The sequence below is a fragment of the Stylophora pistillata genome, chromosome 4, assembly GCF_964205215.1.
Source record: "Stylophora pistillata chromosome 4, jaStyPist1.2, whole genome shotgun sequence".
NCBI lineage: Eukaryota > Metazoa > Cnidaria > Anthozoa > Scleractinia > Pocilloporidae > Stylophora > Stylophora pistillata.
In genome coordinates, this window is record NC_142522.1 from 19,128,083 (window position 1) to 19,155,711 (window position 27,629).

Sequence of the window (27,629 nt, forward strand, 5' to 3'; positions counted from 1 at the left end):
GAGTTGATTGTTCAAATGTTGTGCATGAATTGTAAGATACTCACCTCTCCGAGGATTTGATTTCTTACAACCTGCAATTTGTGCCAGACAAAAACTAAATTTATGAGGCACTGAACATTTCAAAGTAGAATCCTACAATAAAACCTACACTTACCGTCCATGCTTTTTGCTTCGACGATCGCGTTCGAAGAGCACGTGCTCAAAACTAGTTGCCAGACCCTTTTAGTTCCCTTTACTCCGCCCGCGGATCTGCCTTTCCCGCATCGGTCTGGTCAGCCACGAACGTGCCTGCAGCCGATGTCAACGTGGACAACCTTTTTAATCTTCGCTCGCGAAGTCGAGCCAAAACTAGCGACTAAATACAGGAATGGCTCCGACCTGTAATTGGATGATAAAAATAGTAAAAGTTAATAAGTTACATCTTAACTCCTTGCACGTAAGTATTGTTTAACCGAGTGTCTCCAAGCGGAACAGTGAAATAACAATGCGAGCGAAAACACCGATGTGTCAAACAAGAAATGGTTACTTACATAGCGAGGGCCTTTCTTGTTCTGCGAGGTCGTTCAACGGTGATCCGGCGATGACTAAGTTATCAGCTGACAAATTCCTCTGACCAAACTCAATTGGTCAGTCTAGGCTCAGTTCAGGCGAACGACCAGAGACTGTAGCCATTCCTGTACTTAGTCGCTCCTAAATACAGGAATGGCTCTGACCTGTAATTGGATGAAAAAAATAATAAAAGTTAATAAGTTATATCTTAACTCCTTGCACGTGAGTATTTCCTTTCTTCAGGTATAGTAGAGTTGTTAAAAATTGCCAAGCAAAATTAGAGTAATCCGCGACTTTCTTCCTTTCGGTGTTGTGCAAAAATAGACGAGGAGCCCGATGAATGGATTTGTCTTTCATGTGAACAATTTTCCCAGAAAGTCAATGTGGAAAGAGTACCATATAACCCCATACAATAATTATGCATTCCACTTTTTTGTCTTTCACGACAAAACTTCAAAAACAAAATCTACTAGTCTGAATGCATAATTAATATATGGGGTGATATGGTACTCTTGCCAGTCAATGTTCCACGAAGAAAACTCCCTCGATTGCGGCCAAGCCACATTTCTCCAGCAGAGCATACAGTAAGTTAAAAAGATCGCTCGGAGCGTCACGTAACATTGCGTGATTTTCGAAACGTGACATGCACTTGCTGCATTAAACTTTAGACATCACATGGCCCTGTATTAATTTATGAGGGCTCCATTCACAAGAATTGTAATGTTCAACTTAAGAAGAACTTAATAAAAAGCTCTTTCGATTTTATTTCAGTTTAAAATTTATTTCGCCGAAAAAAAAAAAAAAAAGAAAACTAATAAACGCAAGAGTCGGAGACATTCCTGCCAGCGGTGAAAGACAGGAATGGCTCCAGTCTCTAGTCGTCCACCTGAACTGAGTCTGCACTGACTAAATGAGTTTAGCCAGCGGAACGAGTCAGCAGCTGACTTACTCCTCTCCGGAATATCGCTGAACTAGAAAGGTCCCTCCTTCGTTATGTAAGTAACCATCTCTTGTTTGACACATCGGCGTTTTCAGTCGCATTGATATTTCCCTGTTCCGCTTGGAGACACACGGTTAAACAATACTCACATGCAAGGAGTTAAGATGCAACTTATTAACTCTTAGAAACTTTTACTACTCTTATCATCCAATTACAGGTCGGAGCCATTCCTGTGACTCCGCCATTTTAAATTCTCAGGCGGGTTGCCGATGTACACCCGTTCCCCGTTCCCCGTTGCCCGTTCCCCGTTCCTGTTCCTCGTTACCAGTTTTAGTAACATCCTTTATGCACGGTAAATAAGGACAAAGGAAATAAATTTACATGATTGATTAGCATTCATAAACTGATCCCATCTATAAAAGCTGTAAATGTTGTTTTTACCAATAATTCGTGACATGTGCTCTAAAGAAATGCCCTAAAAAAAAACCACTTAACATACATCTTTTTTTCACTATAATATTTTCCCATTCCTAGTCGCTGAGGCGTTGGCAGAGTTTTTCAATTCCACTGAATGCGAAGCTTTCCAAAGCGAACCAGAAGTTTGCTTCGTCACTCTGAAAGAAAAGAAAGAGTTTAACAAAAAGGAATCCCGAAAGGGAGGAATAGCAAAACAGAGGGTAGTAGAAGGTGTCATCCAGATAGAGGCTTGGTCTCCCGTGGAAATCGATAGCAGCAACATACATGTCTGGGTAATGCGAGAAAAACAAGCCGCTGAACTTTGCGAAGATAGGAATGGACGAGTGAGTTTGCCAGTTAAGTTGGAGGGACATAATGGCGAAAGAGTAAGATGAGTTTCATTTATTGAAGTTGTTTTGAATGATTTTTCATTATATGTTTTTTGTTTTGGTTTGGTTTTTTCTCTTTTGAATCGCTTTTATAGTTTGCGTCACAAAATAACTGCGATATCATCCCCGCTCTTGTGAGTACATAGGTGTGTTTATGTGTCTGAAAAGAAATATGGCTGTGATATGTAAGGATCGCGGGTGATTGAGAAATATTTTATAAAGGAATTAAAGGACTTTTCCATGTTGAACCGGGTTCTCCTGAAGGGGCTCGAAATTCTCGCATTGCGCTTACGATGGGCACAACTGTGGCGAATCTTATGTTTTGATGAGGTGCTGTATACATAGATGAAGTCTTTTCATACATAGTTAATTGCGAAGTTAAAACTACTACTTTACAACTAGATCTTAGTAAATTGAAATTCTACTTGCTGTATACACAAGCAGTTAGTTGTTCACGGCAAAAACAAAGAATCCTCACACATACGCCGGTTAGACTCAGTGTAATTGGGGACATTTACACTTCTATTGTGTGATTTTTACAGAAATTATTCTCAGTTGATCTGGATAGTAAATATTATGGCCCAAAAACTCCTTTGTATCAGTTGAAAAAAGGAGACACGAAAAAGGCAAACCTTTTCCAGCTTGTGGTGAAGCTACCCGCACTCTCCGGAACCACTCGTGAGTTTTGTAGTGAACCATTCTTGATAAGGAGTCAACCCAAGCCCGTCCAACCCGGGAAGAGAAAATCCCCCGAAGGTTAGTGAAATCCACGTAATAAGCAGACACTTATCTTTTTTTTTTTTTTTTTTTTCCGATTACTTTAAGAAGGTCAATCCCACAAGCACGAACCGAAAATTTCCCCGAGACTTTCCTTCTCCTCCTTGTGATAAACAAGACCCAAGTCATAGCGTGATGAAAGGTTATAGTCTCAAGGAAAATGATTCGATTTTACTTGTACTTTACCTTTCATCGTTCACAGAAACGGGGGGATACGTTTTACTAATAAGCTGATGGGGATATGCCGCCGGATGGGGTCGCATTTTCACAACTGGCAGGATAGACTAGAGTTACTAGACTGAGGTTGCACTTTTTTGGTATTTGGGGGATGAGTTAATAAGTAGGTAGGAATTTGAAAATGGGAAGATCTGAGCTAAAAAAAGGTTGTTACCGTATTACCAAATGTGACAATAACTAGTCAAAAAAACGTCTATGATGGGGATCTCGAGAGGCCAGCAAAACATTGATCCAGGCTCGTTTGGATGCTTAACACTTGATTTTGTGTTTTTTTCTTCATTGTCTTTTCGGTTTTACACTCACCGCGACGAAACTGTGCATCTCTATGTTTCATTCAAAACTGAAAACAAAGTGTTATTAAAAATTGCAGACAGAAAGTACTGAAGTAAATAAAGATTCTTTACACCCATCGCTTTTCCAACTTAACAGATTCTTCTTCAGAAGAATGCTGCACAGAAAGCTCAACCCCAACGAAATGTGAGTTTGGTTTTACCTGTTACTTTTTAACATTCAGTTACATTTTTTTCATTTTCAGTTAGGTCAAACCACTCACACTAAATTACCATAAAGTATTTTGTCTTTAATTCATTTCATTCCAATTACCTTGCCAACGAATCACGAAAAAAAATGAGATTTCGTAATTACAAATTCCTTTCCGTACTATAATGCGCTAAAGCGTGCGCAGACAAGTTCAACCTAATTGTAAATCCATGAAATACTGAGTCTCTTTGTTGCTGACTTCAGTAGATGGTTCCTTTCAAAACCTAAACGTACGTGAACACTTGGAAGCGAAAAGTGCTTTCATTGGAAGTTTAGAATATGGCAACTTGAAAGTAAATGAAGGAAGAGCCGATATTGGATATCACTTTAAGGTCAAGGATCCTGATTTGTACAAAGAATTTGACGAAGGTGACGTACTCGGGTTCTTCAAAAGTGACGATGGGACAGCATGCGTACAGCTTTTAAACAGCCAAAATGGAAAACAAGCTTTCATGGCAGGAGTCATTAGCAGGTCAGCTTACCTTGAGGCCACACCAGCCATAAGTCAAAACGGTTTGTTTTATTTGTTATTACTTTAATGATAATACATTTGCCCATCCAATTAGAGTAATGAACTTGGCGTTAAGAGTGATTCGGAAGTTCTTTCGACTTGGCGACATTAAAAAACAGTGAAGGTACCAGACTGCCAAATATATCAAAACAGACCTGTTTTCTCTCAGTTCCTGGTTGTACGCATATGTAACCCAGAAAATGCCGCCTTCCCCTGCGTTACCCAAACCAAAGGCGTATTCAAATACAATAATGTTCAAGAAATTCCATGCCATTGTATTCTTAAAGTTCGTTTCTAAGTTTGGATTGCGCCCACTTTCTTTGTTTATTTCTTTTTTCTTCGTGTAACTCTTCTGTTCTAGATCCCACTGATGTTATTTGCGTTATCGGAGTTATCAAAGTAAAGTGCATGGGTTCTGTGCGAGCCGGAGAACGAATTTATACTAATGTGAGCCCAGATCATCCTGGTACTGCTATCCCAGAATCACATCTGCCTCCGCGCGTGATCTTAGGTGGCGGTAGTGTTCTACTGGGCATGTCATTGGAAGAGAGGGAGGCATCAAAGCTCGATGACTACAACCTGGTTCAGTGTTTTGTATGCATGGTTCTTGGGGTAAGCGATAATGAAATCAAGTCAGAAATAGGGAACATGTACAATCGATTCGATGTGGAACTGGCTGCAAAGCTGCGAAGAGAGCGAAAAAAGGCGAGGCGAAGTAAGTACAAGATACTTTAAATGTCGCGATTACTAAAGGTCTCTTGTTTAAACTCTGCGACTTCAGTTCCGATCCTCACTCTATCAAGGCGCAATCCGCGATACAGTTGATGTGGCATCAGTATAATATCATCAACAGACACACTACTTTTAAAAATTCCCAGACAAACGATGGGACTGACTGACTAGTTCACTGATGTCCTACAAACCTGAGTAACTGATTGACTGACTGACCAATTGGCTGCGAGCTTCTTGCCTTCCTCCCAGCCAGCTAGCGCTAGCCCTACCCGATTGACTGACTGACTAAATGACCGATAGGGTTCACTGACTGTCGACAGTCTGACTGACTGAAAACTGGATGAGAGCTGGCTTACTGATTGGTAGACAGTCTGCCAGCCTATCTAACTGATCGACTTACGGACTGACTGACAGATAGACTGACTTTCAATACTGAGACTGATAACTCCCTTTAAAAGGTGAGGGATAACCAAGAGCTGCTTTGTGCGCATTGTTAGTACTACTAATAGCTAAGTCGGTCAAACAATAAAGTGAAGGATTTATTTTTTATTCATTTTTTTTCAACTTTGTTTATTAGTGTTTTTTTTCCTTCCACAGTGCGGTGCTTGACTGTATTTGGCCTTCTAACTACACTCGCGTTGACCGCTTTTCTAATGTACCAATGGTTATATCCAGGAAGTCTCTTAAGATACTGGATATGCAAGCGTGGTTCCGTCAGAGATTCTATCTGTGATTTCACATTTATTCCCACTGACACAGGACAGGTATATTTCATCGAAGCCAAGTTAGTGTAGGTTCATCTGTTATCCATCTTGTCAGTCAATTAAATACACCCAGTTTATGAGTGAGTAAGCCTCGTTCAGTCAATCAGCTAGCCAGTCAGTCAGTCAGTCCAACAGCTAGCTAATAAATCAGCCACTTGATGCTCGAAACGCCAGCTTTTGAAAATCTTTACGGTGGCCAATTTCGATTATCAACTTATTAGATAAAATTAAGTTTGTAATACCTCCCAACAACGGAGCACAATAACTTTCTTAGATGCCCATCCCCTTTTTTAATAAAATTAAACGGTCTTTCTTCTCTGCTGAGTTCTAATGATGGGCATTTGCTACGCAAAGAATTTCATGACAAAAAAAAACATGCGAACAACTGTAATTGCAAAATTATTGAGACGTTTGTTGAACTTTTATAACAGCGTTGCACAACGCATGGCATTGAATTTACGTGGAATGGACTGACAGAGAAAATGTCGCCACATTTGAATGACATTCCCGAAATGAATTCAAGCAGTAAGTAACAATTTTACATCTTTGGAAAGCCACTCATCCTATTAAAGCGACAACTGCGCATGCGATTTGGTGCTCTAGCTCAGTGTTTCAGCAGCCTTTGTTATTAAGTCTTCCCATGAACTGGGCTCTCAACTCCTCGACATGATTAGCATAATCCGGTAGATTGGTGACACGAGTAGACAAAGTTATCTGGTGTCTGCTCGATTACACAAAAAATTCTCTGGGCTAATTTACCACGAATTATGCAGCAACTGGAGGAAAAATTAGTTCCCTGATGTCGAGAATGAAAGAGTCAAAGCAAAGGCCATTACAACGGATCCTAGATAAGCATGACAAGAATGGATTTCTAGATAAAAAAAAAACATAAAGAAACACTGGAAAGCCAACAGACGGGAAAAAATGGGCAACATGGGCTCAATTTAAACAGGTCCTACATAAAATTAATGAAACTAGCCCGTTTTTATCAAATTTAGTTCACGATTAAATTGAATAAAGGCACCACACTTGTTATGCTTTCACAACATTCTCTCTCTGTAACTGGATGTTCGGGCTCCCCACCGAAGTGAATGCTAGTGATCAATGATGACCTTCAAACAAATATGTCATAGTGAATTCCTTACAAACACAAGTAATTAAAGATAAATAAATGAGTAGGTCAGTAAGAACGTTTGTAATATAGTGTTAAAGTATCTAGGTTGAGTGGACAGGAAGCAGGACTTATTTTCCAATTATTTTTATGGATTTCAGGAGTGCCTGGAAAGCACTATTATTACCTAAACGTCGATCGCTGTGCATATGGTGGAGCAAACAAGCTATCCGCTCAAGTCTATGGCATTATGAACAACCATCAGATTTGTGGTCCGATTATTTTCAGTGTAAATAGTAACTGCTCTGCTGTTTATTTCTATCAGGATAAGCCACGTGCAGGTTGGAAAATATACAAGTCAGTTATGAAGTATAAGTATTTACACCAAAAACTACAATGCAAACGCCCAGAGGACTCCAGAAGATGAGCTATTTAAGTAAAAGGCGATTAATAAAGATTTCTTATATTTAACAACTAGAGGTGGTTAGTGGGGGATATTTACCGAACCACGAAGCGGCGAGGTAAATATCCACCGCTAACCACCGACACTGAGGTGAATAGTTGTTTTAGTAAATACTAAAACAGTGAGATAATATTCACCACCAAAAATTGATTTGAGTGATTTCTTCGCTTGTCACGGATGCAAACCGGGACGCCATTTTTTCCCGAGTTGCTCGGAAGTAAATAGCAAAGGATATTCGGAGTTTGACTAGCCAATCGGAGCGCGCCTTCAACGCTATCCACTGTTTTAGTATATACTAAAACTGGCTAGTCACTGGAAGCTTGAACGAGTTTACTGCTCTAGGGTTGAAAAGTAACTCTTGTTTTGTAACGGGTCTCTCATATGTTCGTTGGTTTTACAACATGATACGCTTCAAAATCAATGCCATTTTATCATGAGAAAGGCGTTTGTTAGTCACTAGTAAAGTGACGTGCTTTTATAATCGGAAATAGCAATTTTGTTAAAAATTGAAACAAGCTTAAATAGAAATAGGCTAGCGCACATTTTAGAAAGTATGATATCATATAAATTATTTTTAAAAGGATTTATACCGTGTAAGAAAAAATAAATAATCCTACACACTCTGTTTAGAAACTTTGGACCCACCCGTTTGATCCTGGACACTTTGTGTAGAAAATTTGGACCCACCCCTTTGATCTCTGTCGCAGCTACTTGTATCAAGTTATTTGGATTTTCTACCATTAGATAAGATAAGATAAGATAATGACTTTATTTTAAGAGGGTAGCACGTAACAATTTAAGTACAACTGTTTATTACCCGATTATATGGTAATCAATACTAGCTAGTCTGCATTTGTTAGTTTTTCAACTATGTTCTAGATATTAAACTGAGTATTCAGGGCTTTACTGGCAAAGTGGCGGAGTCCCTATCAGTCTTACTTGCTAATCCCTTGTTGGGGTCCGCTAACATGTTGGGACTATTCTTGTCTTACCGGCGGAAATTTTGATCACATCAGTTGAATTCCGCTATCATTTACTACTTTACCAGTGGGAGTCTAGTCTCGGACATATTATTCACTTTACCAACATTCCGGTGACATTGGCAATGATTTTCGTTAACTTTTTTTTATTCAGAACGGGACAGCAAAACTTTACTAACCAGCAAAACTTCACAAATTACGATGAGCGAATCAACTTCTCAACAGGTTCTCGGACTGCCAAATCGTGCAAGTTTTCGTCACTTTCAACGCGATCAGCCACGGTTCTTTCCTTAACAATGATTTTATGTTATTAAACCTTTTGGTATCTTTCGATTCGAAGTTCACATCATTTCATTCAGACGGTGTGGGTGCTTATCTTTATTGATAAAGAGGGTAAGTTTCTAAAGAAACTGTGATGCTGCGTCGGTGGGGGTAACAAGGTAAATTGGTTATATCAACTAAGTTGAAACTGTAAATTGGCCATCACAAAGAGTTAAAAAACTGACGTTTCAAGCGTCAGCCCTTCTTCAGAGTGAATGGAGGAATTGTGGGGTTGTGTGTGGATTTATACCCAGAAAGTGGAGCTACGCTACTGGCGGGAACATGATAACGAGAAAAACACGAATAAATCAGTAGAATGAAAGTGTTCGTTGATACCTATAGGGTTAAGAGTGCCGATCTAAAAAATAAACTTTTGTTCAAGAGTATTGCAGCTTTCCGAGCTAACTAAATGTAAGGAAAGGCCGCAAATTGCAATATGCTGCCTAGAATGATTAGGTAGATTAAAGTGTCTAGCGACTGGTTTTGATGCGTCCTTGTCACTGCTTTCTACGTCGCGAAGGTCAGTTCTCGGAGGTGGTTACGTAGTCGTCTTCCTGTTTTGCAGATTATATCATATCACTTTGCAATAAGTGCAAGTTATGTAATAGATTACGTGACGGAGGTGCACGTGAAGTGATCAGTGATTATAATGGATCGTTTGGATCCCGATATTTCCTCAGCATTGTGAATGAAAGGAAAAGTTTTGCATCGTGCGCGAGCGCTTTTAAAAGTGCTGCGTCGGTCATTAGTTTTGAATGAAATGAGAGTGAAGGTTGCAAAAAAATTGTATCTATATATATCTAAACTATCGTATAGATATATACAGATATATATATATATATATATATATATATATATAGTATGGATAAGTAAGTGTAAAACGATGAAACATGAAGCAAACCTCTAACTGTTACATAATTTGATCCATTATGATCACTGATCATTTCACGTGCATCTCCGCCAACGTCATCTATTACATAACTTGCACTTACTGCAAAATGATAACATCGGCGAAACAGGAAGACGACTACGTGACTGATTTCGTGAACACCTTCGCGACGTGCGTGACTTTCAAATAAAAATGAAAAAGATTTTTGATGAAAAACTTTGTGTGAGCGTCAGGGGAATAAGACTGAAGCTAATAAAGTAAAATTTAAGTTAAATCCATTATATCGCAGCCAAAGTCTTGATTGCTACTCTCTGTCCACTCTCTTTTGTACATTGTTATCGGTCAATAAAGACTGTATACAGTTAAGACAATAAACAACAAACAACTCGAGAAACATTTCATCATGTTGATCTATTCTCATTAAGTAAGGGCAAAACGTTGACTGAGTTATAATCTATTGTAGCTGTTGTTCGTTTACTCGGTTATTTCATTTTTGTTTTTTTTTTGTTTTTTTTTTTTTAGGTAATGTTTAACATTTTTAAGAATTGAAGAAAATTCTTTTGTGCTTACCTCACAGGGATTACTCAGTTTAACCCATCTCCTAATCCTTCATTTCTAGTATTATAACATCACCTACTAGAAAAACGAGTTTGGCTGTGCCAAACCAGAGTTCCCTCTATTAACTCTGGCCAAACACAATTCCTATCAATTCAGTCAAAAGTACGAGGTACAAAGCTGAATAGTCTTTTCCAGGGAGTTCGAAAACTCAAAAGCTTTCTTGTGAAACTACGCTTTGTGCAGGAGAATTACAAATTATGCTTAAATCACCCATGTTTTAAAAACTTCTGGTTTACACTCATCTCAAAAGTACACTATTCGTTCTTACACCTATACAGTCACTAATTTGAACTGAAGAAAAACAGAAAATTCTTCAGGAAACGCGCTATGCGTAAGGGTAAAGAGTTTAGAAATAACGTGACAGAAGTAATGGTTCCAATCAGCGCGCAAGTGTAAATGGTTTCTCTCATCGTAAGTTGTAAACCAAAAAAAGGTATTGCATGCAACGAATGATCATCTCATGATTTCGTATATGATCATCTCATGATTTCCCCGTGGTCTCTCGGCGAGAGGTTTCACCTGAGGGAATTTGTTTTCATTTGGTATGTTTTTCTGTTTTGTTTGTTTTTTTTTTTACTCAAACCGCAGTGTAACAAGGCCTTGATAAAAGGATCTCATGCAGGTTTAATGAAAATATCCTTTGAAGAAGACTCAAAAAGGATACATCTTGCGCAATTTTTTGACTTAATGGTTGTTGAGACAAGGATAGATGAAAGATTAATTTTAGCTGAATGTGTCAAAGGCCAATGCATGTTATTACGTGGGTAGCTTAAATTCATGAAATAGGCCAGTATGAGTGCTATTAATAGTTTCACTGTTGATTTAGTTTTATTCAAGCGTCATACGTAGTGGTTTGTCAATTTTATTCCGAGTTTTCATCTGAGGAAGGTTCCAACAAATGGCACTTTGCGTGCAGCAAAACTTATCAGGGTCTAAAAATAAAACACTCAGTCGGAAATCTTCCAAAGAGGGTCCATACTTGAGACCCTGCACATGCGGTTGCGTGATTGTAAATAATATATAGATCATTTACAAAAGGGGTCAAAAATGCCATCAGTGGTTTCACAATAGAAGTCACCTTGTGGCTTTGTGGAATATTAAATTTACAGCAGGCTGGCGTCAGTTTTGTGTTGTAAACTAAAAACACATTATCTAAGTTGCTTCCCGACAAGCCTGTTTGAGACTTCGAGTATTGTAACCAAGTCGATTTGCAAGTTACCTTTCCACGATAAATAAATAGACAACAGATAAAGATCACACCAAAGACAGAATAATAGTTAAAATTAGCCCGTCTAAGAAGTGATCCACATCACTGACTAATTGGGATGAGCAAAAATTTACGGGGGGTTAATCAAAGTCTCAGGGTATCAATTGAATAACACCTAAAAACGGTGCCCACTTTCCGGTTCCACCTACCGTAATTGTGAACGATTATTTCGGACTATTTATCGCACACAATGAAACACACTCGCGAGGTAATTAAATACTATTGCTCAAGTGTTGAGTTGCTAAAAACAAGAAATACATTTCATTTATCCATGGGTGTTTGAACTCTGTACAATCCGGCGCATGTGTCCAGTTGTCCGTTAGAACTAAATTGATAAAATCACAGTTCGAACTGAGCGCTTCAAGCTTCATGCTATTTCCAAAGCATCCTCAACACTTGGTCCTTTAAGATGATTTGCCATGGTGAGTTCTTTCTTTAAAAGTTTGATAAGCGTAACACGTGAAGACTCCCAAACAAGGGAAGATCTAGATCAGCGGTTTTCAACTCCTCCTCCTCCATCTGACCGAAATTAATCCTCCCTTTAAAATCATGGAAGCTGTAAACGAGCCAGGAATTTTAAATGAAGGGTGTATCCTGGAAACAGCATTTCAGAGAGCTCACAACAGCTGGAAGGACCAGACAATGAAGTTAAGCCCAATGCAGTTTCCTTCGGATTGGGAAGAAACTCTGAATGATATTGACGAGTTAATTCAGTCCGAGCTAGGATGCTCACTGTCACGCCTTTCTCCGTATGATTCAGTGCATCTTTCAGGCAAATTTGAATCACTAGAGAACTACGCGCAGAGTGAGACCGAGACGAGCTCGAGTGAACTCTTGAAATGGAATCTCTCAGGTAAGCTTATCATTTTAAAAATCATTGATCTATTAAGGAAACAGTACGTTCTGCCTCATCGGCAAAAAAAGTCAACGCAACCTCGTAAGATTGTAGGCCATTAGTTCTAAGCTGACTGATCATTGCTACATTGACCGAAAAAATTCCATGAATCTCCTTTAAAATAATTTCCTGAAGATAGAACTTGCACAAGTTTATATAAATCATATGAATACACCTTTATCATTCATTAGCGCATGGGGGAGCCGTCTAATTGTTTTCCTTACTTTAAATTACAATATAAATGAACTCTGTGACGGTACGATTGACTTAAATGTTGCTGGACGGTCCTACAAATGTGATCAGAGATAAACTATTGCTTGATTTGACCGAGAACCACACGCTGTAAAGGGTAATCTAAGAACTACATTTGGTGTCTCTCTTCGTTTATCACCTTACATAACAGATGAACTCAACGTTTTCCGCTTCACTGATCAATCATATATGAGACAAACTTCCAGTAACAATATAATTTCAAAGCAAAGGAAAATTGCAAGTAACCGTCGCAAAAGAAAGCCAAGGGTGAGTTGTTTGCTATAAGGAAGTGTTATTAGGAAGAGTGGATAGTAAAAATCAGCCGATTGCTGTAGGGTATTTTTTGTTGATGTTCTCGTAGTAGATGTGGTCACAAATGCAGCGACTGACGTCCATGCAAGCCTAGACACCTTCGAATGGTAACATCAGATTAGATCCTAGGGTTGTCTTCCAGGAAGCAATCTTTATTGCGATATGTAACAGTATCTCTTTATCAGAAAATTACACAACAACGTGCGAATGTTAATTTCCGAGTAAAAAGTAAATTTTTGAAAGTGCTCACGCCATTAAGTGAAGTGGAGCTCCCTAAATCAGACTCAAAACTAATGCTTGCACTGCTGTGTTTCGCATGAGTCATAGTCATTTTTGTTGATTCTTCAAGGCTTAGTTGAGTGAAAGTAATCCTAGCTCGGCCGTAGACTTTCGAACGCCGCTTCTCATTCATAAGGGGTATATTTATAGACACCCTAAGTTATTCATATCACGAAGTTGTCACGTATAAAAGTATAAAAAAAAGGACATTAGTAATTACCGCGTCGGTGACTACTACCTCAGTAGGATTATGTCCAAATTCTTATTTACGTTTGCCTCTCCAACTCCAAATGCAAAATCTAGCTACTTCTACATCCAGGTTGTCAACAAAATAAACATCTCAAAACATCGTTTCCGGCCCTTTAATAACTCAGTGCTTTAGATCACAAACCGTTCCCCTTAAATTGAATGAAATTGAACAATAAACACGGCTAGATTACTCACATCTAACTCTTATATCGTACTTTGATCTAGAGATCAACAAGCTTTAAAAAAAGAAGAACATTAATCTATCTACTGTGTCTATTAAACATGAAGACATTCTCCTTCGTGTCATATGTTCAATCACATCGCCAACTCTGGTGTTCACCAGGGTTTCTTATTTGGCCCGATACCTACACGTATCATTATCCGCCATGATCTTCCTCTGTGTCTGAAGTCCAAATAGGATTTATGACGAACATATTCCACAGCTCGTTCTGTCGATTAATCATTCGACTCTGCCAAAATTCAAAATTGATTGCAACAGATACTTAACTGCTGAAAATCTCACCTTATTTTTGTTGAACCTTTCAGTAAAGATAGGAGCTATATTTGTTTCCCCAACCACCACATTGATTCAAGATCGCTAATTTCAAAGAGAAGAAGGGCTCAAATCGACTAATTCTTATATTATAAGCATTAATTTACCACAAACGCATCCCTACAAGTGTTTCCATGTATTGAATTCATCTCTTGAGTTCTTCTTATCTATAAGAATGTACTCAAGATTCACAAATCCATGTTCATCCATTACTTAAGGTTCCTCTGTCCGAAAGTGGGAACCTATAGCTATGAGAAGGCCAAATGGAACTCTATATTTTAGGCAGAAAAAGTAGTGTCCACCAAGCTCTGAATCTAAAGTACTATACAGATTACTTCTCAGCCGAAGAGCCTACTTCATTTGCATTGGTCTACCAATTCAGTTGAAAGCAATGTCAAATTTTTCACCTTTAAGACAACCATCTCTGGTAATAGCCATCAGCGCATTAAAAACGTTGTTTATTTCTTTTAATATCTTTAGGGAATGTGAATAAAGTAGTTTATGCGTCTCTGAAGTCCACTGCAGCAAAGGACTCTAGAACTGTGAACAACAACTATGAAGAAAGAGTAGAAGTGGAAATTGTGGATCTCAGGGATGTTTATGAAAAGAAAACTAAGAAAGGACCCAAAGGCCTGGAATATCGCCTTGAAAACTCCAAAGTAACGGTAAAGGTGCATGCCGACCTGGAAATCACTAAAGTATGTGCATATGTAAAGAGGAGCGCCAGAGCTGCCATGAGAACCCACGACAATAGAGGTAAGTTAAATTTCATGGCTATCATGCAAGATTTTGGACATCTATTATGCCTTGCCCACTCCAATTTGTATACGCTTTAGAAAAATGAATATTGTTTGCATTTGAACAACAACCATTGCAGAAGAAACATGCTGACTCGATGATTTGGAACAGCAGCTTATGTTTTGATATAAAGGATAAAGCACGGCTGATGGAAGAAAATTTACCGCTCTTAAGTTAAGTTTTGAATGATCTATCCAAATTATTGTGATGTTTTATTCAACCAGAGAAGAAAAATAATTCTTGAATTCATTCCTTTCTCGTTGAAAAAGTAGATAAAGAAATTGTCACTCGATCTGCCGATAAATCAATCAGTTTTTAATTCACTTACTTTGTCACGTTACACTAAACATCGCTGAGGATTGGTTCACCTACATACTTCGATATTTTGGCAAGGAATACATTCCTTTTATTCCTCTAGACATAATTACTTGTGAGAGCATGATAATCAGTACTTATTAAAATATGTCTGCATGAACAGTTAAATATGGTTGAAAGCATAGAAAGTGTAGGTTACAAGATTATAGAACAATTTTATGCGATTATTTACCAAAAACTCATTTTCGAAGATAGATTTCTTATGTGGGAAAGAAATGATTTCAGACTGATTGCTCCCTGAGACTTGTATTCAATGCCTCAGCAGTTCTAGTTTTGGAAGACCTCTGTAATAAATGATTTATTGGTCAAAAGTAAGAATCCTTATATTTTTTGCATTTGTTGGAAAGTGGATCTGAATGACTGCTATTTGATAAGTATTCCAGGAGACACGTCCTTTTTTGTGTGTGTAGTTCTTTGATCATGCCAAAAAATACCTTGTTCACTGCGTATTACATCCTTGTTTAACTTCATATGAAAATCAGGTGCCGTTGAACTTACAGTCAGTATTTTGGAAAAGAAGAAGAAGCGACAAATTATTTCTGTAGATCTCGGTTCAGTTTACAATAACCAAGCAGGAGACAACTTCTATTGGTTGGAGAAGGCGGATGTCACTGAGCGGAACAAATGGGAAGTAACATTCAAGATAGATTTAATTTCTGGACTGACAGCCAGTGTGACATCCAGACCATTTCGAGTAACGACGAAAGTGAACTACAAGAGAAACATCAAAGGTAACTGAACTATTTGGCGTTCTCTATTCCTATTTATCGATAATAAAGTGTCAATCTAGTAAGTATTATATCTCTCAGTGCTGCTGTTTGAGTCAAGATGTGATTCTTTGATACACCAACAATGAACTCTTGAAATGGAATCTCTCAGGTAAGCTTATCATTTTAAAAATCATTGATCTATTAAGGAAACAGTACGTTCTGCCTCATCGGCAAAAAAAGTCAACGCAACCTCGTAAGATTGTAGGCCATTAGTTCTAAGCTGACTGATCATTGCTACATTGACCGAAAAAATTCCATGAATCTCCTTTAAAATAATTTCCTGAAGATAGAACTTGCACAAGTTTATATAAATCATATGAATACACCTTTATCATTCATTAGCGCATGGGGGAGCCGTCTAATTGTTTTCCTTACTTTAAATTACAATATAAATGAACTCTGTGACGGTACGATTGACTTAAATGTTGCTGGACGGTCCTACAAATGTGATCAGAGATAAACTATTGCTTGATTTGACCGAGAACCACACGCTGTAAAGGGTAATCTAAGAACTACATTTGGTGTCTCTCTTCGTTTATCACCTTACATAACAGATGAACTCAACGTTTTCCGCTTCACTGATCAATCATATATGAGACAAACTTCCAGTAACAATATAATTTCAAAGCAAAGGAAAATTGCAAGTAACCGTCGCAAAAGAAAGCCAAGGGTGAGTTGTTTGCTATAAGGAAGTGTTATTAGGAAGAGTGGATAGTAAAAATCAGCCGATTGCTGTAGGGTATTTTTTGTTGATGTTCTCGTAGTAGATGTGGTCACAAATGCAGCGACTGACGTCCATGCAAGCCTAGACACCTTCGAATGGTAACATCAGATTAGATCCTAGGGTTGTCTTCCAGGAAGCAATCTTTATTGCGATATGTAACAGTATCTCTTTATCAGAAAATTACACAACAACGTGCGAATGTTAATTTCCGAGTAAAAAGTAAATTTTTGAAAGTGCTCACGCCATTAAGTGAAGTGGAGCTCCCTAAATCAGACTCAAAACTAATGCTTGCACTGCTGTGTTTCGCATGAGTCATAGTCATTTTTGTTGATTCTTCAAGGCTTAGTTGAGTGAAAGTAATCCTAGCTCGGCCGTAGACTTTCGAACGCCGCTTCTCATTCATAAGGGGTATATTTATAGACACCCTAAGTTATTCATATCACGAAGTTGTCACGTATAAAAGTATAAAAAAAAGGACATTAGTAATTACCGCGTCGGTGACTACTACCTCAGTAGGATTATGTCCAAATTCTTATTTACGTTTGCCTCTCCAACTCCAAATGCAAAATCTAGCTACTTCTACATCCAGGTTGTCAACAAAATAAACATCTCAAAACATCGTTTCCGGCCCTTTAATAACTCAGTGCTTTAGATCACAAACCGTTCCCCTTAAATTGAATGAAATTGAACAATAAACACGGCTAGATTACTCACATCTAACTCTTATATCGTACTTTGATCTAGAGATCAACAAGCTTTAAAAAAAGAAGAACATTAATCTATCTACTGTGTCTATTAAACATGAAGACATTCTCCTTCGTGTCATATGTTCAATCACATCGCCAACTCTGGTGTTCACCAGGGTTTCTTATTTGGCCCGATACCTACACGTATCATTATCCGCCATGATCTTCCTCTGTGTCTGAAGTCCAAATAGGATTTATGACGAACATATTCCACAGCTCGTTCTGTCGATTAATCATTCGACTCTGCCAAAATTCAAAATTGATTGCAACAGATACTTAACTGCTGAAAATCTCACCTTATTTTTGTTGAACCTTTCAGTAAAGATAGGAGCTATATTTGTTTCCCCAACCACCACATTGATTCAAGATCGCTAATTTCAAAGAGAAGAAGGGCTCAAATCGACTAATTCTTATATTATAAGCATTAATTTACCACAAACGCATCCCTACAAGTGTTTCCATGTATTGAATTCATCTCTTGAGTTCTTCTTATCTATAAGAATGTACTCAAGATTCACAAATCCATGTTCATCCATTACTTAAGGTTCCTCTGTCCGAAAGTGGGAACCTATAGCTATGAGAAGGCCAAATGGAACTCTATATTTTAGGCAGAAAAAGTAGTGTCCACCAAGCTCTGAATCTAAAGTACTATACAGATTACTTCTCAGCCGAAGAGCCTACTTCATTTGCATTGGTCTACCAATTCAGTTGAAAGCAATGTCAAATTTTTCACCTTTAAGACAACCATCTCTGGTAATAGCCATCAGCGCATTAAAAACGTTGTTTATTTCTTTTAATATCTTTAGGGAATGTGAATAAAGTAGTTTATGCGTCTCTGAAGTCCACTGCAGCAAAGGACTCTAGAACTGTGAACAACAACTATGAAGAAAGAGTAGAAGTGGAAATTGTGGATCTCAGGGATGTTTATGAAAAGAAAACTAAGAAAGGACCCAAAGGCCTGGAATATCGCCTTGAAAACTCCAAAGTAACGGTAAAGGTGCATGCCGACCTGGAAATCACTAAAGTATGTGCATATGTAAAGAGGAGCGCCAGAGCTGCCATGAGAACCCACGACAATAGAGGTAAGTTAAATTTCATGGCTATCATGCAAGATTTTGGACATCTATTATGCCTTGCCCACTCCAATTTGTATACGCTTTAGAAAAATGAATATTGTTTGCATTTGAACAACAACCATTGCAGAAGAAACATGCTGACTCGATGATTTGGAACAGCAGCTTATGTTTTGATATAAAGGATAAAGCACGGCTGATGGAAGAAAATTTACCGCTCTTAAGTTAAGTTTTGAATGATCTATCCAAATTATTGTGATGTTTTATTCAACCAGAGAAGAAAAATAATTCTTGAATTCATTCCTTTCTCGTTGAAAAAGTAGATAAAGAAATTGTCACTCGATCTGCCGATAAATCAATCAGTTTTTAATTCACTTACTTTGTCACGTTACACTAAACATCGCTGAGGATTGGTTCACCTACATACTTCGATATTTTGGCAAGGAATACATTCCTTTTATTCCTCTAGACATAATTACTTGTGAGAGCATGATAATCAGTACTTATTAAAATATGTCTGCATGAACAGTTAAATATGGTTGAAAGCATAGAAAGTGTAGGTTACAAGATTATAGAACAATTTTATGCGATTATTTACCAAAAACTCATTTTCGAAGATAGATTTCTTATGTGGGAAAGAAATGATTTCAGACTGATTGCTCCCTGAGACTTGTATTCAATGCCTCAGCAGTTCTAGTTTTGGAAGACCTCTGTAATAAATGATTTATTGGTCAAAAGTAAGAATCCTTATATTTTTTGCATTTGTTGGAAAGTGGATCTGAATGACTGCTATTTGATAAGTATTCCAGGAGACACGTCCTTTTTTGTGTGTGTAGTTCTTTGATCATGCCAAAAAATACCTTGTTCACTGCGTATTACATCCTTGTTTAACTTCATATGAAAATCAGGTGCCGTTGAACTTACAGTCAGTATTTTGGAAAAGAAGAAGAAGCGACAAATTATTTCTGTAGATCTCGGTTCAGTTTACAATAACCAAGCAGGAGACAACTTCTATTGGTTGGAGAAGGCGGATGTCACTGAGCGGAACAAATGGGAAGTAACATTCAAGATAGATTTAATTTCTGGACTGACAGCCAGTGTGACATCCAGACCATTTCGAGTAACGACGAAAGTGAACTACAAGAGAAACATCAAAGGTAACTGAACTATTTGGCGTTCTCTATTCCTATTTATCGATAATAAAGTGTCAATCTAGTAAGTATTATATCTCTCAGTGCTGCTGTTTGAGTCAAGATGTGATTCTTTGATACACCAACAATGTGGATAAGCTATGTCTCTCAAATATCTTGTGGTGGCAAAAGACACCGTGTCTTTTGCCACCACAAAAGCGACATCTTGAATATACCATGAGAACTCGATAAAATATGTAAAGGTATATACGCTTCCTTTATCTCATGAGTTCAAATCTTTACACTTGTACATCTATCATAAGACAAGTACTGATTCTTTCGGATAAAGCCTATTATGTGCAATCCATGATTAAAAAAAGTCTATAGCTAAAAGCGCAACTCTAGTTGGTTAATGTCATTGCTCCTTTCTTTATTAGAACTCCTAACTGGTTTTTATAGGGTTTATTCATGGCAATTCTGGGCCAAGCCTTTATTCATGTAGGAGTGGGGAAGTCAAATACTCCGGACAAGTGTTTTGCAAAGTATATCAGCTAGAGCATTAAAGAAATTATGACTACAGGATAAGACGTTTCAAAATTTCAATTTCATAATTGATGTTTCTGACAACATTCTCTTTTAAATTATTGGATAAAAACGCCATCATGCTTTCTAACTAATGGTAATGCATTTCAGTAAACTTCAGAAAAATATTAATCGGTACATTTTCTTTTCATTTGTCAGATTATACCTGTGTCGGTAAAGTGCAAAACCTCAGTTCTATTGTCATTAGATCGAACCAGCCTTCGTTCGACAATGATCATTTTGGTGATGATGTATATCTTGGAAGCAATGAAATGGAAAAGAGTAAGTTGAAGGGAGGATTTTTTTCATTTGCATGTAGAAAACCAGTTTTACTCATAATTCACATTGATCTAATACTATTATACCATACCTGAAAAGAAAACGACAGGGAAGAAATTTCAATTGACTTTTATTGCAGCCAGAAAGAGAGGCCTTAGCCAAAGACACAGCAAATCCGAACTCCTTCAGTTTGAACTTAACTATGCTTTTTAGGTCTCCTTTAGAGGTGAAAAATGATTTTCCTTGTAAACATTCCCTATTTCTAGGAGATCGCGATGTGTGGGAGGTACTCTTTGGATAGCTTAAAAAGAAATGTCAATTTCGTTCATAATATTGAGTCGGCAATACTATGGTTGGGAGGTTGATCTAAGTAACAGCATAACTACCTGCATCAATCTCTCCTATCCTTGCACTTTTTCAGAAAATTTCGGGCAAATCGAAGACACCGGGTCAATGGAGGATGATAAAGACGATGATCAGTTGACTCGAAATCTATTGTGTTTTAGACTCGATGAAGCAGAGGACTGGTTGTCGATAGATTCTTCGAACACCAAGAATGTATCAATCCCTCTAACACAAGAGAGAATCATACTGCAACCAAACACAATTCTGCAGAGACCCACGGTAAGGAGTGTAAGATATCAACAGGGTTTCCTTTACCAAAGGTGGCTACTTTATGGCTCACGAAAATTTCAATGTGAATTTTTACATGCTATCATTATTATTTTGGCGGAAATTTCTAACCAAATGAACCATGATTTAACGGATGGTTTGAAAAACATAAAAAAATTGAGCTGTTCCAAATGTAAGCCTTGATTTCATAATTATTTCAGCTTAAAAAATGCAAGGGACCAAGTTTACCAAAACACCTGTCTTAAATTACTTCTGAATTAAAAATGGAAACTTAAAAGGGAAACCTAGTGGAGCCAGAGACACGTTTCACCTACAAATCAAAAGTTCCATCTTTTGTTGCCAAAAGAAAAGATGACTACTGTCCTTACAGCTAAAATTCATAACTAAAACATCGGTGAGGAGTCATAAATAAATCTAAAGATGCTTCCCGCACCCTTCATCAGACTCGTGAGATTTCTATTGACAATCCCTATTTTGATTCCCTATATCGGCGGACACTCTGCGACGAGGGAAGACAAACTTTGGTCCAGAAGATGTGTACAATTCAAAATTGATAGAATTTTGTCATCTAATTCTAAAAAACACCCCCTTCAAATTTTATTGTTTGGGTGTTTTTATTATTTCTTTGGTTCGTCTTTAGGGAGGGAAAACACTATAGTTGTTGTGCTGACGGAAAACAATAACAAAAATTTGAAAACTTTTGGCTTTGTAAGATTTCTTTTTCATAAATAAATTGAGAAAATAACTCCCTCACTTTCAGCCGTACAATGAGTAAACAAAAGTCAATGATCGAATGTGTTTATTGCATTTTCAGCTTGCATCATATTTCAATCAGAAATCAGAGATTAGTTGCGTTGTGGAACAACCTGAGCTTCGTGGTTTGCTAAAGCTGGTGAGAAAGCGAACCATCGAAGAGAACACAGCCACTAAACAAGAAAAGAAAACCAAGAGAAACAAGTCTTTACTTGTTGAAAACTATGCATGGGCTTGTGGGTACTGTTTTTTCGAACGTCGTAAAAAATCAACAATTAGGGCGCATTTGAATCAAGGAGTTTGTCAAAGATCAAGATTACAAAGACGACAGTCTAAGAAACGTCGTTCCTTTTCAGCTAGAGGACGTCGTTCAAGCGGTGGCGTGGAAAATTCTAACCTCGAAAAAATCAAAGCACGGTCAAAATCCTTGTAAAGAAATGCACATAAAACTTCAGAAAGTTGAACTTCTGAAATTATATATAAAATGTAAATTATAATATTTGTCTACTTTAACAATGATAACAACAAAGGGTTTAATGCAGAACCTTGTGATACACCACAAGTCGTCATGGTCTTTCCAGAAATATATGAACCAAACCGTGTTGTTTGAGTCTGGTCTTGTAGGTAGGACGAACTTCATTTGTTTGTTATTCCGCAATAACCATAATGCACAATGGTTAATTTTGTCAAGGTGGATAGCATGATGAACTGAAACAAAAGTATTCTTTGCGTCAATTAAAAACAGCCAAACAAATTACAAGTTTCTTCATATTTCTCTGAATGGTCTTTTCTATGTAAACTATTGCATGTTTGATTTGAGTGTTCTTCTCGAAACTCCCGTTAAAAGGGATTAATTCATCCTCTTTATTGATAAAGTAAAGACAATTTTAGAGTCTGTGCGCCGACGTATTGTTGGAAAGAACAAAAAGTTTCATATGACTTGAACCTAGAATAATGGGTTTAAAAGGAACTGAGAAGAATGAGTTGTGTGCTTTACATTTGGTTAAGAACTCATCGAAATAGTTTGGAGTTGGAGGTACTCGTTTTGTTTATTTTTGTCCCACAGTTTCCGAAAGGGTGCACCAAGAATAATGGGTAAAGTCATTGTTTTTGAAATCCCTAAGAGCGGAGGTAGATTGAAAAAAGTCAAACTTAAAATTTCCGTTGAAAACTGTGGGTTGTGGCGCATTTCCGTTTATTAAAACTTTGTAAACTGTTCGCTACGTATATTAATAATGCAAAACTGGACGAGTTGATTGATCAGGTTAACTGGATTTCACTTGCTCAGGATTGTTTACAAAAATACCATCGACATGAGTGGCCGCACGTAGTGGCTAATCATCGGTAGAAATGATGTGGTAGCTTTGCCGAGCCACCAAGAAATCCGGGCTTTAACGAGGCCTCACATTTTAACAGGTCGACGATAGAATTTCTTAAAATATACAGGGCTGATTAAGTTTGACTAAACTTTTCAATGTTTCCTTCAAAGTCGTTTTAAACAATCCAGAGAGTCGAGTTTCTGCACATTAAACCAAAAACTATTATATATAATCCTCTTAACATCAGATATTTCAACCCACAGACATTGGAATGCTTCTGTCAGAAAGATGGTCTGAGGAGGTATTTCATAGATAAACATTCCTACAACTCCAGAGGGCGTATTCAAATTTAAAACCTGGTATTGTTAATAGCAATTGAAGGGATATGAATTGATAATTTACCTACTCTAATAATGTTAAAATGGAAGTTTGGTTCATCCAAACGAGTAAGTTTGAATGTTTTCAAAAATTTTTAATCATATATTCCGATACGACCTATGATAACTTGCTTTTGTATCAGCTATTCAATGAATTGATGTTTAAAGTAAAGATCATCATCATGTCTTGCATTCAAGCTTAGTAAATCGAAGTCGTATAAGGTGGATAATTTATCGGAACCTTGTGATACACCAAAGTCCTCAAAGTTATTCTAGAAACATGCGGACCAATTAGTGTTGTTTGGGTCCGGTATTGCAGGTAGGACGAAAGCCACTTGTTTATTATCCAGCAAAAACCATGGTTCATAATGGTGAAGTTTGTCAAATAGGATAGCATGATCTACTGAATCGAACGTTTCCTGTACGTCTGTAGAAACACATCACATTAGGCGTTTGACCATATTTCTCTGAATAGTTTTGCTCTGTTATTACTCGCATGTTGGGTTTAGTGCTATTCATTACTATTGTGTTATATGAATTTTGACATAAATATTTCTTTACACTGAGTCATTTAGAAGAGCACTACATTCTAGCTATAAATTAAGCAACATACTTATCCATTCCGGCGGTTACTTGTCATTTGGAGCAGGAGAGATGGTAGATTCTTTCATCCTCAGGTTATCCATATCTTTTTTTACAGTCATTTCATTAGAGCCTTCCTTTCAGACGCAGAAGGATTGCAGATTCCACTGCCCAAACTACTAGGAAATGTAGTTTATATTACGTTTCTTTTGCTAAATATAGCAGTTACAGCAGGCGGAGAGAAGACATAATTGAATCGAAGTGGGTTAGCCAAGAGCATCCGCTGTAAGTTGGTTTGAATTGATTGTATTTTAGCTTCTACAACAATAAGATTTCTGAAACAATTTTAAGTCTCACTGTTCCCACCGAAGTTTCCATCCTACTTAATTCTTTTTAGAGCCCTCAGTAAGCATCGGGCTTGTCAATACTTCTTTGAGAAGTTGGGTGCCATCTTGTCCTTAAACTCATTAGCAGCCGTATAAACGTTTTTCTTTTGGGAACTTACTTTCAAGAAGATGTACGACGCGTGGTCGTGCCAATGCAGTCTTGTAGTTCTGAGGTCAAATCACTTAAATTCACCCAAAATCTTGGGTAAACCACTGTAAATTGTGAACATTTTTTCAAAATAAGAGAGAATTTAAAGATCGTCTAAAAAGGGGAAATGAATAAGTTCCTAACGCCCTTTGGAGGTGTAGGAATGTTTTTCGATGAGACGCTTCCATTAAATATTCTAAGGAAAAACCGCTAATGATGCATTCCAAACTATGTGGGTTGGATTTTCTTTGAAAAAACAAAAAAGTAATTGTTTTCGTGTACAGACAATATAAATCTCTAGACCATGTCACATCTATTTTAAAGAAAGTACTGGAAAATTTTCGTCAATCAGAAAACAACTCTGTATGCTAGGAGATTTTAACAACGACACATTAAAATATGCGTCCTCTCGCCACGGTTTCTGGGTGGCTTTCTAAATTCAAAGCTACTGTCTCATTCTTTCTATTGATAAGCTAAGTCGATCGTTTCAGTATAATTGAGCCACGTCTACCGATGGTATTTTTGTGAACAATTCTGAGCAATTTCAATTCAGTGCAAACTTGATTACTGACCTAAGAGGTCATTTCACCCAATCATTCATAATAAAATTAGTTAAGCGAAAAGTCTTGAAAGTTTCAAAAACCGAAGTTGCCAATTACAAATAATTTTTGACGAGAAGTTATAGTTATGAATTTTCTCAAGTTTATTGGAGTAGTACTCTTTCCAGAGCAGCTGTTTTCTTGGAGACATTTGCAAGAGTTTGGAGTAGCTAACATGCTGGTCTACGAACTCGTTTCCATTCAATGATAAGTCAATGCACTGTTAGATATCTCAATCGATAGGTGAGAGAAATACGAATGGAATGAACATCACCAACTAAAAACACTTGCAGTATTTCCATATGCTTACCACGCACTACTCGCCGCTTGATTACAAATAATAACACACTAGTCTCAGAGCATAACTGATGTAAATAACAGGAAATCATGCTTACAACTTTGTAGTTAAACTTTTGTTTTGTGATGAGAAGATTGAGGCAGTTAATGCGTATGGATGGTTCTCGCTTCATTGCTAAATCCCAGAGCTATCTTTTTGTAAGTGGTTGTTATACTAATCGGTATAGCACATTCAAACGAGAAACAGCTACTCATGACCTATTCAAGAAAACAGTTATGTTACATGAGTAGAACGCTTCTTTGTGCAGAACGCATATCTGCATCACAACTTATATAAAACTGGAGGCTTTGAGGAACGATAACTCGGGCTCAGCGGGCAGAAAAGTTCCAACAAAGTCCAGAAGTCGCGCGCTTGGACGTGAGCAATGCTAACCTGAGACTTAAGTTAGAACAATGCGTGCGAACGTTTTTAAGCGAGAATTCGATGAAGCCGTTTATCTTCCATGAAAGAGCTGTAGAAAAGCCAATATAGATTGAATTTCAGCATAACTCATGACATTGTTGTATTCTTATTAATCTGCCATGTTTATCACTTGTCATCATCAAGAATCAATTTTCTTGGTATAGGGTAGGGATTGCAACGTTCTGGACATTTTTTCTCCCAACGGGAGTAAGGAAGTCGATATTTTTGGGAAGCATCGTATAAAATCTCAGCGAGTTGCACCAAACCTCGAGCATGTTCGAGTTTGCGGCGACATTTTCATATAAATTTATACTATATATGTATTATCAGGGGTAGATCCAGGAATTTTTTGAAAGGGGGGTTGTACACTATTGATTATAGCCTTTAACGCCAGTGGTATGGAAGGCGTGTGCCTTTGGCGCGAGCTGTTAAAGGGGTCCGGTGGAAGTGAAACAACTTCGTAAAAAAAGGCCAATTTCATTTATTATTTTAGGAAGAGTAAAAAAGATCAAATAACAAGAAACAAATGCTGCTGAAAGGGGGGAAGGGTTGCAACCCGCTCAACCCCTCCCCTGGATCCGCCTATGATTATCACATCTCAAGTAGCAGGACGAAATTGGTTGTGTAAACGGGGTTTTAAGAGAGTTATATGAAATCCAGGTTTTAGTAATGTCAATCTTTATGGAACTTTCTTGAAAATCTGTAAAACTACCCAGAGCAAAAATTAAATGGAACGGTTACTTTATAAATCTGGCAGTAAAACTCCTCCCATCATAGTTAGGTATTACGGACTGTAAGCATGTCTCATGTACTGGAGTTCTATATTCATTGAAAGGTTCATCATCTTCTTCGTCATCTCTACTTGCTTGGTCATATTTCAAATTGCCTTCAAGTACAGTATCACTTACAGTAATTTCGTTAATGTTTGACTGATGTGTCTTGTTGGTTCTTATCATTATGGTTGAAATCTTCTTCCTATAAATTTGCAAGACTGCTATCAATGTCATTAATATTTATGACAGTTTCTTTGTACAATGGATTATACTTCTTCAGCCAGTCAAGAGCTTGCTGTATCATTTGTGGCCGTACTGCTTAAAAGTACGCATTTCCTCTAAACTGTAATTTTCTCTGAAGTTTTAGCATTTAATTTTATACCATATCTTTCAGGGGGGCGTGGATCACATGCTACTGGTACATTGCAGATTGCACCTTTAATTTTCTCTGCTGCCCTTTAGCCATAACAACAATCTTTTCAAATACTATTCTTTGAGCTATTAGTACCTCTCCTAATTTTTCTAATAAAGCTAGTTGTGTGGGAATTTATCAACATACATGTCATTAATTACGGCTTGACAGGGGAGTTTTCCTGTCAGGACTTTTGAGTGATATGTCTTGCATATATATTCATTACCATCAAATAATATTTTATTGTTAAACACTTTATGACTGATTTTCTATAAAGTATTCGACTACAGACACAACAAATGAAATAAGGACCTTCCCTTATTTTG

At 37.5% G+C, this 27,629-nt stretch overlaps 2 protein-coding genes and 2 long non-coding RNA genes across 8 annotated transcripts in view; 2 read left to right on the top strand and 2 right to left on the bottom strand.

Annotated features, from left to right (window-relative positions):
- LOC111332752 (uncharacterized) overlaps nucleotides 1-707 on the bottom strand; it is a 4,945-nt gene extending 4,238 nt beyond the window's left edge. The window contains exons 1-3 of one of the 2 annotated variants that reach the window (XR_016000427.1): nucleotides 531-707; nucleotides 155-378; nucleotides 45-71 (exon numbers count right to left, since the gene is read on the bottom strand). This is a non-coding gene — a long non-coding RNA (uncharacterized LOC111332752). Of the gene's footprint in view, nucleotides 1-44; nucleotides 72-154 lie in introns of both variants that reach the window. The other variant, XR_016000426.1, reaches the window with a different exon arrangement.
- The window catches only part of LOC111332744 (uncharacterized), an 11,134-nt gene extending 2,352 nt beyond the window's left edge, over nucleotides 1-8,782 (top strand). The window contains exons 2-9 of one of the 3 annotated variants that reach the window (XM_088758087.1): nucleotides 2,024-2,331; nucleotides 2,877-3,090; nucleotides 3,778-3,825; nucleotides 4,093-4,401; nucleotides 4,761-5,114; nucleotides 5,729-5,895; nucleotides 6,327-6,420; nucleotides 7,168-8,782. In XM_088758087.1, the coding sequence (XP_088614213.1) occupies nucleotides 2,024-2,331; nucleotides 2,877-3,090; nucleotides 3,778-3,825; nucleotides 4,093-4,401; nucleotides 4,761-5,114; nucleotides 5,729-5,895; nucleotides 6,327-6,420; nucleotides 7,168-7,433 (1,760 nt within the window). In that variant the 3' untranslated portion in view covers nucleotides 7,434-8,782. Of the gene's footprint in view, nucleotides 1-2,023; nucleotides 2,332-2,876; nucleotides 3,091-3,777; nucleotides 3,826-4,092; nucleotides 4,402-4,760; nucleotides 5,115-5,728; nucleotides 5,896-6,326; nucleotides 6,421-7,167 lie in introns of those variants that run through there. The other 2 variants (XM_088758088.1, XM_088758089.1) reach the window with 2 other exon arrangements.
- A 2,940-nt stretch (nucleotides 8,783-11,722) lies between these two features.
- On the top strand, nucleotides 11,723-22,701 carry LOC148732738 (uncharacterized). Of its 2 annotated transcripts, none has more exons than XR_016000421.1 (8): nucleotides 11,723-12,397; nucleotides 14,565-14,840; nucleotides 15,740-15,988; nucleotides 18,304-18,579; nucleotides 19,479-19,727; nucleotides 20,442-20,564; nucleotides 21,068-21,185; nucleotides 22,009-22,149. XR_016000421.1 is itself a non-coding variant. In XM_088758084.1 (8 exons), exons 1-8 carry the CDS (start codon nucleotides 12,094-12,096, stop codon nucleotides 22,378-22,380), a joined length of 2,052 nt encoding a protein of 683 aa, XP_088614210.1. In that variant the 5' UTR covers nucleotides 11,743-12,093; the 3' UTR covers nucleotides 22,381-22,701. The 2 variants fall into 2 exon arrangements, 1 of the variants encoding a protein (XP_088614210.1); XM_088758084.1 differs by having other exon boundaries at nucleotides 11,743-12,397; nucleotides 20,983-21,185; nucleotides 22,009-22,701.
- Nucleotides 21,977-24,395, bottom strand: LOC148732739 (uncharacterized). Its single transcript, XR_016000429.1, has 2 exons — nucleotides 24,257-24,395; nucleotides 21,977-22,655 (listed from the first exon to the last, which is right to left on the bottom strand). It is a non-coding gene; the product is annotated as an uncharacterized LOC148732739 (long non-coding RNA).
- Between the last annotated feature and the right edge of the window lie 3,234 nt (nucleotides 24,396-27,629).